The sequence below is a fragment of the Gossypium hirsutum genome, chromosome A13 (assembly GCF_007990345.1).
Source record: "Gossypium hirsutum isolate 1008001.06 chromosome A13, Gossypium_hirsutum_v2.1, whole genome shotgun sequence".
Lineage (NCBI taxonomy): Eukaryota > Viridiplantae > Streptophyta > Magnoliopsida > Malvales > Malvaceae > Gossypium > Gossypium hirsutum.
Window position 1 is genome coordinate 110,429,024 of NC_053436.1, and position 15,324 is coordinate 110,444,347.

The following is a 15,324-nucleotide window of genomic DNA, read 5'->3' on the forward strand; positions in this document are numbered from 1 at the left end:
CGAGAAGCATGGAACATCGACCATGAGATAAAGGGCTAAAGATAAGCTTTAGTTTAAATTTTCATAGACATCCCAATTTCGTTCAATTGAAAGTATGCAGCAAAAATGAAGATTCATGGCTTCTAATCAGAAGGATAATTATTGTAATTATTTGTTGATTTACTTAAATGATCAATTTAATTTAAAGGCCATACAAAAGGGGAAGGCATTATGCAGTAGAATTCACTGTTGTTGAATCTCCATTTCCAAAATGACAAAATTGTTAGCAATGGCACTTACCAGAGATTTACAAAAACTCACCCAAATCTACAAAATTCCATTCTCTCTCTCTCAGCTACATGATCGAATTCGAATTCATTTACAATTTGAACAATCAATCATCTTCCAATCATGTTCTTTGCCTGACTCTCCTGCCATTTGTATCGGTGCCGTCTGAGAGTTGTGCCCATACACTTCGTGATTTTCCGCCACTGCTATAATCTTCCTCGCAACCTGCGATGGTTTTGAGGAGCTCTGACTGAAGTAAAGGGCAGTTGTCTTTTAAGTATTCAAAGCCATCCGATCGCATGACAGCTGCTATAAGAACACATGTTAGAGACCGGGATCTGAAAGTACCATATGGCCCTTCAAGTTTCATAGTTTCGTTCTTGGTTTTAGAATTTTCTCGGAAAGACAGCTAAGTTCGTCATATCAAGATCGAAGAACAATAAGCTTGCACATGAAAACTCCAGCCTCAGCACATGAACAAGCTCCTTATGATACCTACAACTCAATCCACAACTTTACTAAAGCATATGTTCTAACATGCCCTAACTGACCTATGAAGAAGACATAACACTAAAATATCGAGAGTACATAGCCTGACATGTTCAGTTGCTCAACATGCAATATAAATCCACCTAATAACTTTTACTCAAAAGGTAATTTATATATATATAACAAAACTTCTAACTGGTTAGTTTGGTGCTCCGGATCCTTTAAATATATAATGTTTATCTATGGGTATAGTTGGGCTCATCTATTCATGTATAACAAATAGAGCAGCTGAGCTATGAATCATTTTCCACCAAACATGTATTAATGCCAGCTATAAAAGGGTAAAAGTACCATGGAGGCCATTGTACTAAGAGTTGAATTGCATTTTGCCCCCTCTACTAAAAAATAGACAAATTAGTGCTTATACATTAAATAAAAAAGCAAACTAATTCTTCTGCTGAAAATTTTATCCATTTCTTCTACTAAAAACTGGTCCTTGCACATCAAAATAAGGTAGGGGTGGCACACCACATATAATTGTCTAGTTAATTCTGTCAAACATGCTAGTTTTTAAAAGTAGAAATAAATGTTTTTTTTTATAGAAATAGCCAATTTGCTCTTTGATTTAATGTATAAAAATTAATTTACCCATTTTTTGAGGAAAAGAGGCAAAATGCAATCTGACCCTTAGTACAAGGGCCTCCATAGTACTTTTACCGCTATAACAGTCAATTATAAGTCAAACTCTTAGAGCCAACAAGCCTTAATCATGACATGGATTTATTGTCGCGACAAGAGAGATGTTTTCCTCTAACATAATGTCCTGAAGTAGGATTTCATCTTGCAGAGAAATAGCAAGATCAAACAAGTAGCGGTTCTATGTTTCAATAACTATTAGTTTTCACCACATTTTTTAAATCTAATTGATGATGATATAAGCAAAATGCATAAAGTTGAAGAAGGTTAACGGACCTGCAAGGTTTTCAGCAGCAAATCTGAGACAAACAGCTTTTAATTCCGTAGCATGATATTCATCAGCCAAAGCTAGAATTTTGGCAACAGAATTTACAGATATATTCTTGCAGAGACGAGATTCACACATTAATTTCAGTCTCTCTAGACAATACCTATCTGCTGCTGCTAACAATTTAGCTATTAGTGTTTCGGATACTGATGACAAAGAAGCAGAACTAGACTCAACACTCTCCGCATCTTCCGAAAGAGTGTCTCTGTAAATAAAGTGCAACAAGGCCTATTTGACACAGCAACAACAAAAAAAATGATAATGACTAAAATATACAATCGCAAGAACAAGAACCAGATTATGCCCTTAGAGGAATGCCAGAAAGAAAGATGTAAAAGGTTTCTCACCTTAAAAACCCTAGGTTCTAGATCGGTGATAACCATCTCTTTCTTTTGCTCGTCCACCCCATCAAAAATTTCAGTTCGGAAAACAGGGGATCGAGCAGCCAATACCAACTTATGAGAACGAAACTTTTCTCCAGCCACGTCAAATGTAATATCTGAACCTTCCATATTTTCTAGCAGCATACCAAAATGTGCTCCTATATCAGACACTGGCACTTGAATTGAGTGTAGTCGGGAACAATCTATCGCCGACACAACAACTCCAACCGTACAATTTATTATCAAGCAGTCATCCTTGAGGTAATCTGATGTTTCAAGTAATGCTCGTCTGAAAAAGCGCTTGTATCCCCTAGATTAATGAAAACATGGGAGAAAGAACAATAATTTAAGTCCAGTAAATGAACATGGACAACAGGTAGACCATCCGCGGATTCTGTTCAATCAGATAAAGTCTATAGAGTAGGCCTTATCAGATCGACAATATAATCAAATAAGTAAAGACTCGAAACCGCATACAACCAGATGAAAAAAAGTACATAAAAATAGCATTGGACAAAACACAAACTCTTCCACAGCAAAACACTTTATACCCGCCATGGAAATAGCATGATCACCTTGCTTAGAAAATACTTATGTTTCAAATTGAAACCGAAAGCTAATAAACAATAGATTTTGATCATAAGTTCTAGCCGAAACCTCATAAAGCACAATTTACCAAATCATACGTGCACATACAGAGTAGAACTTAAAAATGTTAATCCATATATAGTTCCCACTTCCAACATCAAAATTCTCCTACTTTGTCCAATGGCAAGGAATATCACAAACATTTTTTCAAGAGTACGAAAACTGACCGCTGCATTGTTGTTTCCGCTACTTGTTCTTCTTTCACAAACTAAAATTAAAACTGTATCTGGTTTTTTATACAGAATAGTTCATTCATTTTCAATCAATTGAAATTAATCCAGTTTCTACGAATCACTTTTCCGCAGAGCATGTATTCATTCGATTTGTAAACATTCGTTAAAGAAACTTAAAAGAGTAAAAAGATTAAAACCCTACCACATACTGCCGCGATATTTGAGGGTATAAGGTCCACTCTCAAGGGACCGATCGAAATGGCTATGAACCTTATGTTTGCCTTTGCCGCTCTGATCCATAAGCGTAAGCTCGAACAAGGCCCTAACATCGGTGCCTTCGCTAGCCAATGCAATGAAGACGGAGACGTAAGTGGAACTATCTTCGGGGTTTTTACCGTCGGGGTAAAAGTAAATAGCCCACCGGTAGCCACCTACAGTGAAATTATCGCTGACAATGTGCTTCCCAATGCCCATCCCTTTGGCTAAGCTGTAACTGTACAAGCCCAATTATGCCTGCCCCAAACTAAATTACCCAAGCCCAATTTACATCAAACCCTAGCCCAAATAATAAGCCCATTTGCTTAAGATTTTTCAGCAACCCTAGCCTCCTTCAGCCTCAGCCGCCGCATGCCTTTTCGTCTGCCACGCCGTTGCCCATACCCTGCTCCACTATAGCGGCGCACTACCCCCTTACCCCCACGCGTCTGACACTCCACCGTGCCCTCCATACCCTGCAAACACAAAACAACAAAGAACAGAGAGCAAATAAGGCTATAAAAGCCGAAACAAGCATGTAAAACGGGAGGATTTTTTTTCTTTTTCATTTTTCAGTTGTAACACTACTTAAAATACAAAAAAAAAGCAGATTGAAGCGAAAAAAGATCCGAAACAGAAAGGCAGAGATCTAAGGTTTCTTTTATTTTTATTCGAAAATTCATCTATTATATATATCTATACATAGCATAAACTTATAAAAAAGAATAACAAAAAAAAAATAAAAAGGCGCCGGCACCGGCGAGCCTCCGGTGGCCGTCCGGTGACCCCCCCCTTCGCCGGAAATCGCTCCGGGCTCCCCTCTCCTCTCTCCCTTTTCTTTTTTTTCTCCCTCAGCCTTACAAATGATTTTTTTTGAAATTTTTTGACTTTTATAGGGGGCCAAAACGCACCGTTTTGGACCCCCAGTTTAAACAAATAAAACGACGTCGTTTTGATCGCGGGTCGGGTCGACCCGACCCGCACCAGGAGGATCCGCGTGTTTTTCTTTGGAAGGGCTAATTGCACTTTTAGCCCTTCCGCTTTTTCGGGAGTTTACAATCAAGCTTTTCTTTATTTTTAATCTAGCTCCATGGTTTCGCCCCGAATTCATTCTGGTCCCCCATGCTGCGCAGCGTTTTAATACTTGGGTTTATTGCGCTTTTAACCCTCCAAGTTGCACGCGCGTTACAATCAAGTCCCTTTTCTTTGTTTTCATTTTTAATTGGCCCTACAACTGCGTTTTTAATTCGATTTTAATCCTTTTTACCCCGTTTTTTTGTATTTTTATCAAATATCCTTGTTATTTTTTATATTATTAGTATTATTAGTATTACTATTTTTATAACTATGTACTAGTAAATATTTCATTACGTATGTGTATACACATATATTTTTGTATTTAACGTTTTTCATTTCACTTTATTTTAATATTTTATTAATTTTATGTACGTTTCTTTTATATTCCAATGTTATTATTATTATTATTATTATTATTATTAGTTTATGCTTTGTTATATATCTATATATTTATAATATGTATATATACGTACTTATACATACTTAAATGTTTTTTTCACATTTCATAATTTTTATACACTTACATATATTTATGCATATTTTACATCATATACATACTTATATATTTTACACTCTTAAAAATGCTTTTTGTATATTTCACATATTTTATAATTCACATACATATACTTTATATTATCACGATTTGTAAATATATAAATGCACATTTACATTTTTCATAGTATTTACCGGTTTCATATATGTGTACATACTTATCTATGTTTTCATATTCTTAATTTATATGCATTTCTTATCTTATGGTTTAAAATTATATGCATATACATTTTTACATAATTGTATTTATTGTCATTATTGTTAGTCGTCGTTTGTTTATTTATGTACGCATGTGCTTTTTCTAAAATGTTCGTCCTATTTATTTATTTGTATGCTTTGTAATCGCCTCGTCATTTCATTTTGCCTATTGTATTGTTGTTACTCACTTTACTTTGCTCACCTTGTTGTATTCATTATTGTTTTGTCAAACATCGACACTAAACACCAAAAGGAAAATTTTTCTAAATGAGGCAATATTTCGCGTTTGGAAAATCGAGAAAACGTGCCCTAACGTGCTGGGTTTCGGTTTCTTGTTCGACCAAATAGCCAAATATCCTTTTAAACTTTTAAATAAAGCAATATTTCGCGTTTGGAAAATCGAGGAAACGTGCCCTAACGTGCTGGGTTTCGATTTCTCGTTCGACTAAACAGCCAAATATCCTCTTAAAGCTTCAAAGTAAGGTTTCATTAAACTATAAGGTGATCTTGGTTTCGGTGGTGTAGAGTATCGTGTCCTAACGTGCTGGATGTGATATTCCTCCGGAACAAGAGAATCTTATGTTTCAATTCATGACATCAGATTTTCTTTTAAGAATCGTATTTTTTTTAAAACTCTTCAAATTTTTAATTTTCGACACTAAGACACTAATTAATCAACTAGGTACCAATTTTGGGCGTATCGAGGGTGCTAATCCTTCCTCGTGCGTAACCGGCTCCCGAACTCATTTTTCTGGATTTCGTAGACCAAAATCGTTGTTTTAATAAAATTAAATCATTTATTAAAAAAACAACCACTTTTTTGAGGTGACCCGATCACACCTCGTCAAAAAAAGGGATTGGTGGCGACTCCCGTTTTCATTTTTTAAATCCAAGTCGACCCCGTTTTCATTCAAAAAAATGGTGTCAACAGCTTGGCGACTCCGCTGGGGAAATAAGAGAGTCAAGCCACGTGTTGATTGTTTCTTGTCTTTTGTCGAAAGTTAAAAATTCGATTTAAATTTACGATCCTCTCATCTTTTGTTTTGAGTTACATTTTTATCGTGTTCTGTATTTTATTTTATACTTCCGCACATTCCATTGCATGACCGTTGGTCACACCTTTTAAGTGGGAGTGAGAAACTACGCCTTCGTGAGGTTTTCACCTCCGCATGGGATAGTGAATCGCTTCCGGGATACATCCGTACCTATGTCTTCGTGAGATTTTCATCTCCGCATGGCCATAGGGAAATGTATTCCCCTGAACTGAACTCGGTCCATATGAGCCTATAATGGGTGAGGATCGAGGAATCTGCTGGTTCAGGTACCCTCACTTTAGAACCAAACCACACATAGCGAGCCATAAGAACCCACCGAGATAGAGCTATTCTAGACCCTAGTGCTTACCGAATAGATGCTTTATTTATTATCGTTTATTTTAAATCCTAGATCTAATTTGCTTTGTTTGTGATTGCATGGCATTTTCATTTCAAAAGAGGTGTCGATTCACGTTCAGTATAGATAGAAAGCTTATCATGGAAAAGAGGTTTCTTGATAAAGTAGAAGACAATGCAGCTGTACGATTATGGGCTGAGACGATGTGGAGAGAGAAAGGCGATAGTCTTGCAGAAGGGTACGTATCAGAGTTATGGGACTTCACCCGTATCAGCGTAGTCCAAAATGATCTGCGAGAAATGAAGGAAATATGGGATCAATGGGACGACGGGACCAAGCAGATGTTTTACTGTGATTACGGGGACTTGCCTCACCTACTTGGTGTCAAAGTGGACAAGCATTTATTCCGAGCCCTAGCCCAGTTTTGGAATCCTGCTTACAGTTGTTTCACTTTTGGAAAAGTGGACTTGGTGCCCACCGTGGAAGAATATACGACCTTGCTTCGGTGTCCAAAGATTCAAATTGACAAAGCCTATTCTAGAGCTGCTAGTGTCCCAACATTATTAAAAAAATTGATGAGCATTACAGGGATGAGCGAACAGTGGGTCGCTGCCCGGATCCAACAGAAGGGAGACAGTAAATGCGTTCCTTGGAAAAGCTTGCGAGATTTAGTATTAGCACACCCCGATGTGAAGAAAAGAGTGGATGTCTTCGCTCTAGGTATCTATGGTTTGGTAATTTTCCCTAGAGCTTTAGGGCACGTAGATGAGGCCGTCTCTGATTTGTTCGATCGGCTTAGTAAAGGAGTCACGCCCATCCCGGCAATCTTAGCAGAAACCTTCAGATCTCTAAGCGCATGTCGAAGAGCAGGGGAGGGAAGGTTCATCGGATGCGCACAGCTACTATTGGTGTGGTTCCATAGTCACTTTTGGAAGATGGAGAATGTCTCTTATCGAGTCTTCTCAGAAGGTTATTCCCCGTTGAAGGAACAAGTTGCTACACCAAGACGAGACGACATCACGGAAGAGAAGTGGATGACGATTCTCCAAAATCTTCAGGAGGATGACGTTGAATGGAAAGCTCCTTGGATGGTACCCGACGAGATCCTGTATCGATGTGGTGATTTCGACTGGGTCCCTTTACTCGGAATTTGGGGAGCTGTCGGTTATGCCCCTTTACTCGTATTAAGACAATATAGATCGAGACAGTTCATACCAGCAACACAAGGGTTGGCTCAATGTGAGTTTTCTTATAAGGATGAAAACTACAAGAGAAAAACTCGAGAAATATCTAACGCTTGGAAACAGGTTCACCGAATGAAAATATTTACCATAGGAGCGATGGCAACTTCAGAATATTATGGGTGGTGGAGTAAAAGAGTCAATGACAACATCCCTAAACCGAGGGAAGATTGCGTTCAGTCTATAGAAGAGCATCTACAAGTAGTTCCGTCAGAATTAGAGATCATCAAACGAGACTTTGAGAAAAGGAATTCTGAGTTGGGAAAAAGGATAGAACAGTTAGAAGAAGAAAAAGTGCATTTGGGATTAGACATCGATATCCACAAGCTAGAAGCCGAGAAATTAAGGAAGGGAAAGAACAAAGCTGAAGAGGATTTGGATAGTCTAAAAATAGATTACAAGAAGCTGCGATTGTCGATGAGAACTGTCGGTCTGGGCAAAACGTCAGAGCAGTGGCGACAAGAGATCAATGAGGAAAAGAATAGGGCCAATCAGTGGGAAAAGAAATTTCAGGATGCTCGAGCTCGAGAAAACGCTTTGGAAAGGAGTTTGTTAGAGTGCCGAAATGAGAAGGCAGGATTAAAGGCCAAGGTGGCAGAGCTAGAAAAGTCACTTCACTCGTACCGTAGTCGCAACTCCATGATCGAATTAAGAGCAAGCTTAAATAAGATCGAAGAACTGAAGGAAAAGGTAGAGGAGCTTGAGGACGCATTACACAATTCTGAGCTACGAATGGAGCTTCTTGAGAGGAGTAATGATCAATGGCAAGAGCAATTCCATCATTCTCAAAGGCAGATTAGGGACAGAGATTACGTTATGGGCGAAGCTGTGACTCAAGTGCGGGAAGTGGCTGATCATCTGCAAACATTAGCAGTTCAGGCCGATGTATTGAGTTTAAAATATGAGTCAGAATCAAGCCGAGGTCGAGATTTAGCTTGGCTTCTTAGGAAGGTTAAGGCCTTGGGTATAAAGGCGAAGTCGTATATGTAATTTATTTTATGTAAAGAAATTTGCTTTCTAGTTGAGTTTTCTAATGAAACTGAATTCGAATCAATGCCTCTTTTTGCATTCATTTCATACATTTGCATTACATCATATGCAGTAAGTTTCATAAAATGACCCTAATAAAATTAAATTATGACAGTTACCCTGGAAACCAACAAAAATCTAATCAAATATCACTACGGTACTCGTCGCCAAACAAAAGTAATGGATCAAAGGATGGAAAGATTGGAACAGTTGCAACGAGAGATGCAAGATCAGATGCATGAACGACTGGAAAAAATCCAGCAGGACATGTTAGAATCCCAGAACACTGTGATGAATCAATTAAAGCAGTTATTGGCTGGAGGGAATAACAAAGGAAAAGACCCCGTGGTTGATGCTGGGGAGGATCACGATGACCCTGTTTATCCTCCAGGTTTTACCCCAACTAACATCCAAGCACAACCAGAGGTGTACCCACAGAGGATACCGGTTACCATTAGACCTCAGTGTCTGGCTAGTGCCTCGGTACCAGTGCATTTTCAAATGGGCTCGGGTTCTAATCCCGGGGATAATCCCACTAATCCTGTGGTCCCGGACCTCGATGACGTGGTAGAAATAGAAAAAACAAGAATGAACCTGCCAAAACAGCTGGAGGACCGATGTAGATGGTTAGAGGAAAAATTTAGAGTCATGGAGAACATCGACTATCATCGCGGGGTTGACGCCAAGGATCTGAGTCTGGTCCCTGATTTAGTACTCCCACCTAAGTTCAAAATGCCGGAATTCGAAAAATATAATGGGACTAGTTGTCCTGAAGCTCATATAACTATGTTCTGTCGAAGAATGACAGGATACGTCAACAATGATCAGCTGTTAATCCACTGCTTCCAGGACAGTTTGATCGGATCTGCAGCCAAATGGTACAACCAACTGAGTCGTGCTAAAGTTAGTTCATGGAGAGACTTGGCGCAAGCTTTTATGAAGCAATACAGTCATGTAACGGATATAACACCCGATCGAATTACGTTACAAAACATGGAGAAAAAGCCTAGCGAGAATTTCAGGCAGTACGCCCAACGATGGAGAGAAGTGGCAACACAAGTCCAGCCACCCCTTTTGGAAAAAGAGGTCACCATGTTGTTTATCAACACTTTGAAAGCCCCGTTCATCAACCACATGTTGGGGAGTGCTACCAAGAGCTTCTCGGATATGGTAATGTCCGGTGAAATGATGAGAACGCGTAAGGAGCGGTAAAATCGACACGGGAGAAAGCTTCAAAAGACCAGCCCAAGGAAAAGGAGGCGAAGTAAACAACGTAAGCACATATAGCAAGAGCCATTCAAACCGATTACTGTTGGCCCTCCAAAAATGATAACCACTAGTCACCAAGCCCCTCGAGGCAGGAACCCAACACAAGGCCCAACACAAGGACTAACACAGAGAGACTTCAGTTCACGCCCATTCCAATAACATATGGGGAACTGTATCAGAAGTTATTTGATGCACACATAGTATCCCATTTTATCTCGAGCCCATGCAACCTCCATATCCCAAATGGTATGACACGAATGCCCAATGTGAATACCATGCAGGGATACCAGGACACTCGATTGAGAACTGTACTGGGTTTAAAAAGGCAGTGGAAAGGTTCATTAAGATGGGGATTGTGAAGTTTGACGACCCATTAGGACCCAACGTAGCAGCAAATCCGTTACCCAACCATGCTGATAAAGGGGTAAACGCAATAATCGAAGGTGAGAAAAAGAGAATCAAAACCGACATTGCAGAGATAAAAACCCCATTGAGTTGGGTCTGGAGACAAATGATAGAAGGAGGTCTCATCAAACAAGGTTCAAAAGAAAGGCCGAAGGAACAAAGACGTACTGCGAGTTTCATGCTGAAGAAGACCATGACATTCAAACTGCACTGAATTCAAGGCCATGGTGCAAAATCTGATGAACAACAAAGAGCTAGAATTTTATGAAGAGATCAAAGGACTTGAAAATGGAGAAGTTTACGCCTCGGAGGAGGGGCCTACGGGAAAGGCCCCAAATCACCCAGTGGTGATTATTTCAAGGCCAACGAGTACAGGATCTGGAATACAACTGGCGCCAAGGGTCATAATCCAAAAACCTGTAGCCTTTCCTTACAAGGATAGCAAAAAGGTTCCTTGGAATTACGACTGCAATGTGATGATCACGGGAGAGGAGATCCGATAAATGCTTCAGAAGAGGCTAATGACGCAGGTTTCTATACGCGTAGTGGAAAACGTTACGACCTGGGAAATACAAAAAGGGAACCTATAAAAGGAAAGCCTTGGCGGTTGAACAAAATAAACGAAACGACCGGAATTGAACCGCAAATTAACACACCGGTGACCGAAAATGAGGCTAGAGAATTCCTAAATTCTTGAAGCATAGCGAGTATAGCGTGGTGGAACAATTGCATAAGCAACCCGCTCGCATCTCAGTGCTCGAGTTACTTCTAAGTTCAGAGATACATCGTAATGCGTTGGTAAAAGTGCTAAACGAGACCTATGTCGCTAAAGATATCTCAGTGAACAAATTGGATCGCCTGGTTAACAATATAAATGCCGATAATTTCATCTTCTTCAACGATGATGAGATCCCGCCAGGTGGTATGGGATCTACCAAGGCCTTGCACATCACTGCCCGTTGCAAGGGGTGTATACTACCGGCAGTACTCGTGGACAATGGATCGGCCCTGAATGTTTTACCCCTGTCCACATTAAACAGGCTACCTGTGGATAGTTCTCACATGAAATCATGCCAAATATAGTGAGAGCATTTGATGGCACTCAGAGGAAAGTGATGGGAGAATCGAGATACCTCTATTGATTGGTCCAAATACATACGAGGTGGATTTTTTGGTAATGGATATTAAACCATCTTACAATTGCCTATTGGGGAGGCCTTGGATCCATTCTGCAGGAGCTGTACCATCGTCACTTCACCAAAAGTTAAAATTGGTGATGGAGGGTCGATTGGTGACTATAGATGCAGAAGAAGACATCATTGCATCAGTCACCGATGATATGCCATACATAGAGGCGATAGTGAAGCGATAGAATGTTCATTCCGATCATTGGAATTCGTAAATGCCACATTTGTCATCGAGATGAGCAAAATCCAGAGCCTAAGATATCCAAGCTACGTCAATGAGCTTACAGCTAACGATGGGAAAGGGAGCATTGCCTGGAAGAGGATTGGGAAATACCTCCAGGGAGGGTCAGAGTACCGATCCTAGTTAACAACAGGACGTTATGGTTTGGATATAAGCCTAATGCGAGGGAAAGGAGGAAAGAGATGGAGAAAGCAAGAAAAGAGAAGAGCACATTTGGGCGGGATAGAAGTCAAGTGGGGACCGATGACCTTTCCCCATATATCTAAGACTTTTGTTTCAAGGGGAATTGCCCACCCTGAAGAGAAGGATGAGGTTACAGAAGAAAGGATTGAGAGGTTGGACATCAATGCCATATCCGCGGAAGAAAGGGTGGAAAGGAATTTATCGGGCATTCGTCCTTACGAACCTGGAAGTGTTTTGAATAACTGGACTGCAGAAGAGATCCCTGTAACATTTAGAACTAATTCAGAGTAATATTCAGAACACTTGTTGCCCTAAGCCTGGGGGTGATAAGAATCTTTTGTAAAAGGCACATGTCCAAAATCTAATTTCAGTGAAAACTTTTCATTCAGTTTCATCTTGAGCAAATGTTCTTTCACTCTTTTCATTCCCTTTATAATCATAGCATGCATACAAGTATTCTTAGATTCTTTATTTGGGCCTCCATTTGTTCCAATAACAGGTCTTCAGATATCAACGAGATGAGTGACTCTGTTACTAATTCAGAGTCTCTATTTGAGCAAGACATGAGTATAGATAATCCTCAAGATTTTAAAGGTGACCAAGACAGCGTTTTATCTCCGGATTTGTTAAGAATGATGGAAGAAGAAGAAAACAAATTCTACCCTATAAGGAATCAGTAGAAGTCGTGATCTTAGAGGAGGCAGAGAGGTAAAAGTTGGCGCTTGCATTGCCAAGGAAACAGGCGAGACCTGTTGAGTTGCTTCAAGAGTTTAAGATGTCTTCGCATGGTCCTACCAAGATATGCCAGGTTTAAGTACTGATTGTGGTACACCATTGCTATAAAGAAGAATGCAAACCAGTCCAACAAAAGTTCGAAGGATGAGGCTGATGTCTTGCAAAAAAAGGAAGAAGTCAAGAAGCAATTCGATGCTGGTTTCTTACAGGTGGTCAAGTACTCAGAATGGGTAGCCAATATGTCCTGTTCCTAAGAAAGATGGAAGGTGCGAATGTGTGTGGACTACAGAGACTTGAACAAAGCCAGCCCAAAAGATAATTTCCCACTGCCTCATATCGATACCTTGGTAGACAACACGGCCGGATACTCACTGTTCTCTTTCATGGATGGTTTCTCCGGGTACAACCAAATTAAGATGCTTTCTGAGACAAGGAAAAGACCACATTCATAACGATGTGGGGGACGTTTTGTTATAAAGTGATGCCTTTTGGATTGAAAATGCGGGAGCAACGTATCAGAGAGCCATGGTAGCATTATTCCATGATATGATGCATAAAGAGATAGAAGTTTATGTTGATGACATGATCGCAAAATCCAAAACAGAAAGGGAACACGTGCAAGTTCTGAGAAAACTGTTTCTGAGGTTAAGGAAGTTCCAGCTAAAACTTAACCCAGCCAAGTGTACTTTCGGGGCTAGATCAGGAAAACTGCTAGATTCTTAGTCAGCGAAAAGGGAATTGAAATTGACCCAGACAAAGTTAAGGCCATACAAGAATTACCTCCGCCAAGTACTCAAAAAGAAGTTCGGGGTTTCCTAGGAAGACTGAATTACATCGCTCGATTCATTTCACAATTAACTGAGAAATGTGACCCCATATTCCGCCTTCTTAGGAAACACAATCCAGGTGTATGGGATGAGGAGTGCCAGGAAACTTTCGAAAGAGTTAACATTACTTGTCCAACGCCCCAGTACTGATGCCACCTTGCCCTGACAAACCGTTGATACTATACTTGGCAGTATTGAGAATTCCATGGGGTGCGTGCTCGGCCAACATGATAAGTCAGGACGAAAAGAAGAGCGATCTATTATCTCAGTAAGAAGTTCACCGAATGCGAAACGAGATATTCGCCAATTGAAAAATTATGTTGCGCATTGGTTTGGACTACTCGGAGATTGAGACAATACATGTTGTACCATACGACTTGGTTAATCTCAAAGTTAGACCCTCTGAATACATGATGGAGTCAACTGCTCTAAACGGAAGGATGGCCCGATGGCAAATTCTACTATCTGAATTTGACATAACCTATGTGAATCAAAAGGCTGTAAAAGGGAGCGCGATAGCAGATTTTCTAGCAAGTAGAGCCCTGGACGATTATGAGCCTTTGAACTTTGACTTCCCAACGAGGATCTGATGTATGTGGCAACTACTGAAGCGAGCACACAAGAAGGCAATACTTGGAAATTAAATTTTGACGGAGCCTCAAATGCCATGGGCAACGGGATTGGGGCAGTCTTGGTATCTCCAAACGGTGATCATTATCCTTTCACCAGTAAACTAGATTTTGATTGCACAAATAACATGGCGGAATATGAAGCATGTATCATGGGAATCCGCGCGGCTATGGAACGCAAAATCAAGGTACTTGAGGTATATGGGGATTCGGCATTGGTAATTTATCAGCTCAAAGGCGAATGGGAAACAAGAGACCCTAAGTTGATTAGTTACCGAAGGATAGTCCTAGAATTGATTGAGGAGTTTGACGACATCACTTTTTGTTATCTCCCACGAGACGAGAATCAGATGGCCGACGCTTTAGCTACATTGGCTTCCATGATCAAAGTAAATAGACCAGAGGATGTGAAGCCTATCCAAATGAGCATTTATGATGCTCCAGCCCACTGTTGTAATATTGACGAGGAAGAAGAAAGGACGACAACCCTTGGTATCAGGACATATTGCGATACGTGAAAAATTGTGAATACCCGAACCAAGCAACTGAGAATGACAAAAGAATGTGAGGAGGCTGGCCAGTGGTTACGTCTTAGATGGGGAAATCCTGTACAAAGAGGAAAAGATCAGGTGCTGTTAAGATGTGTAGACGCTGTGGAGGCCAAGCAGATCTTGGAAGAAGTCCATGATGGCATTTGTGGAACACACGCTAACGGTTTCACAATGGCCAGACAGATCATGAGATTTGGATATTATTGGTCTACCATGGAAGGAGACTGCATCAAGTATGCTAAGAAGTGCCATAAATGCCAGATTTACGGAGACAAAATTCATGTGCCTCCATCACCTCTTCACGTCATGACTTCCCCATGGCCTTTCTCCATGTGGGGCATGGACGTCATTGGGCCGATATCGCCAAAGGCTTCAAAACGGACATCGTTTCATTTTTGTAGTGATTGACTACTTTACTAAGTGGGTAGAGGCTACTTCTTACGCCAACGTCACAAAGACAGCTGTCAGCAAGTTTTTAAAGAAGGAAATCATATGTCGGTATGGAATGCCTGAAAGGATCATATCAGACAACGCATTAAATTTGAATAATAGCACGATAGCAGAGGTTT

At 40.3% G+C, this 15,324-nt stretch overlaps 1 protein-coding gene across 2 annotated transcripts in view; it reads right to left on the reverse strand.

The window, feature by feature from the left end:
* Nucleotides 1-211: 211 nt before the first annotated feature.
* LOC107890053 (BTB/POZ and MATH domain-containing protein 4) overlaps nucleotides 212-15,324 on the reverse strand; it is a 17,353-nt gene continuing 2,240 nt past the window's right edge. The window contains exons 2-5 of one of the 2 annotated variants that reach the window (XM_041085895.1): nucleotides 3,187-3,477; nucleotides 2,128-2,473; nucleotides 1,729-2,008; nucleotides 212-762 (exon numbers count right to left, since the gene is read on the reverse strand). In XM_041085895.1, coding sequence (XP_040941829.1) covers nucleotides 734-762; nucleotides 1,729-2,008; nucleotides 2,128-2,473; nucleotides 3,187-3,477 — 946 coding nt within the window. In that variant the 3' untranslated portion in view covers nucleotides 212-733. The remainder of the gene's footprint in view (nucleotides 763-1,728; nucleotides 2,009-2,127; nucleotides 2,474-3,186; nucleotides 3,478-15,324) is intronic. The other variant, XM_041085894.1, reaches the window with a different exon arrangement.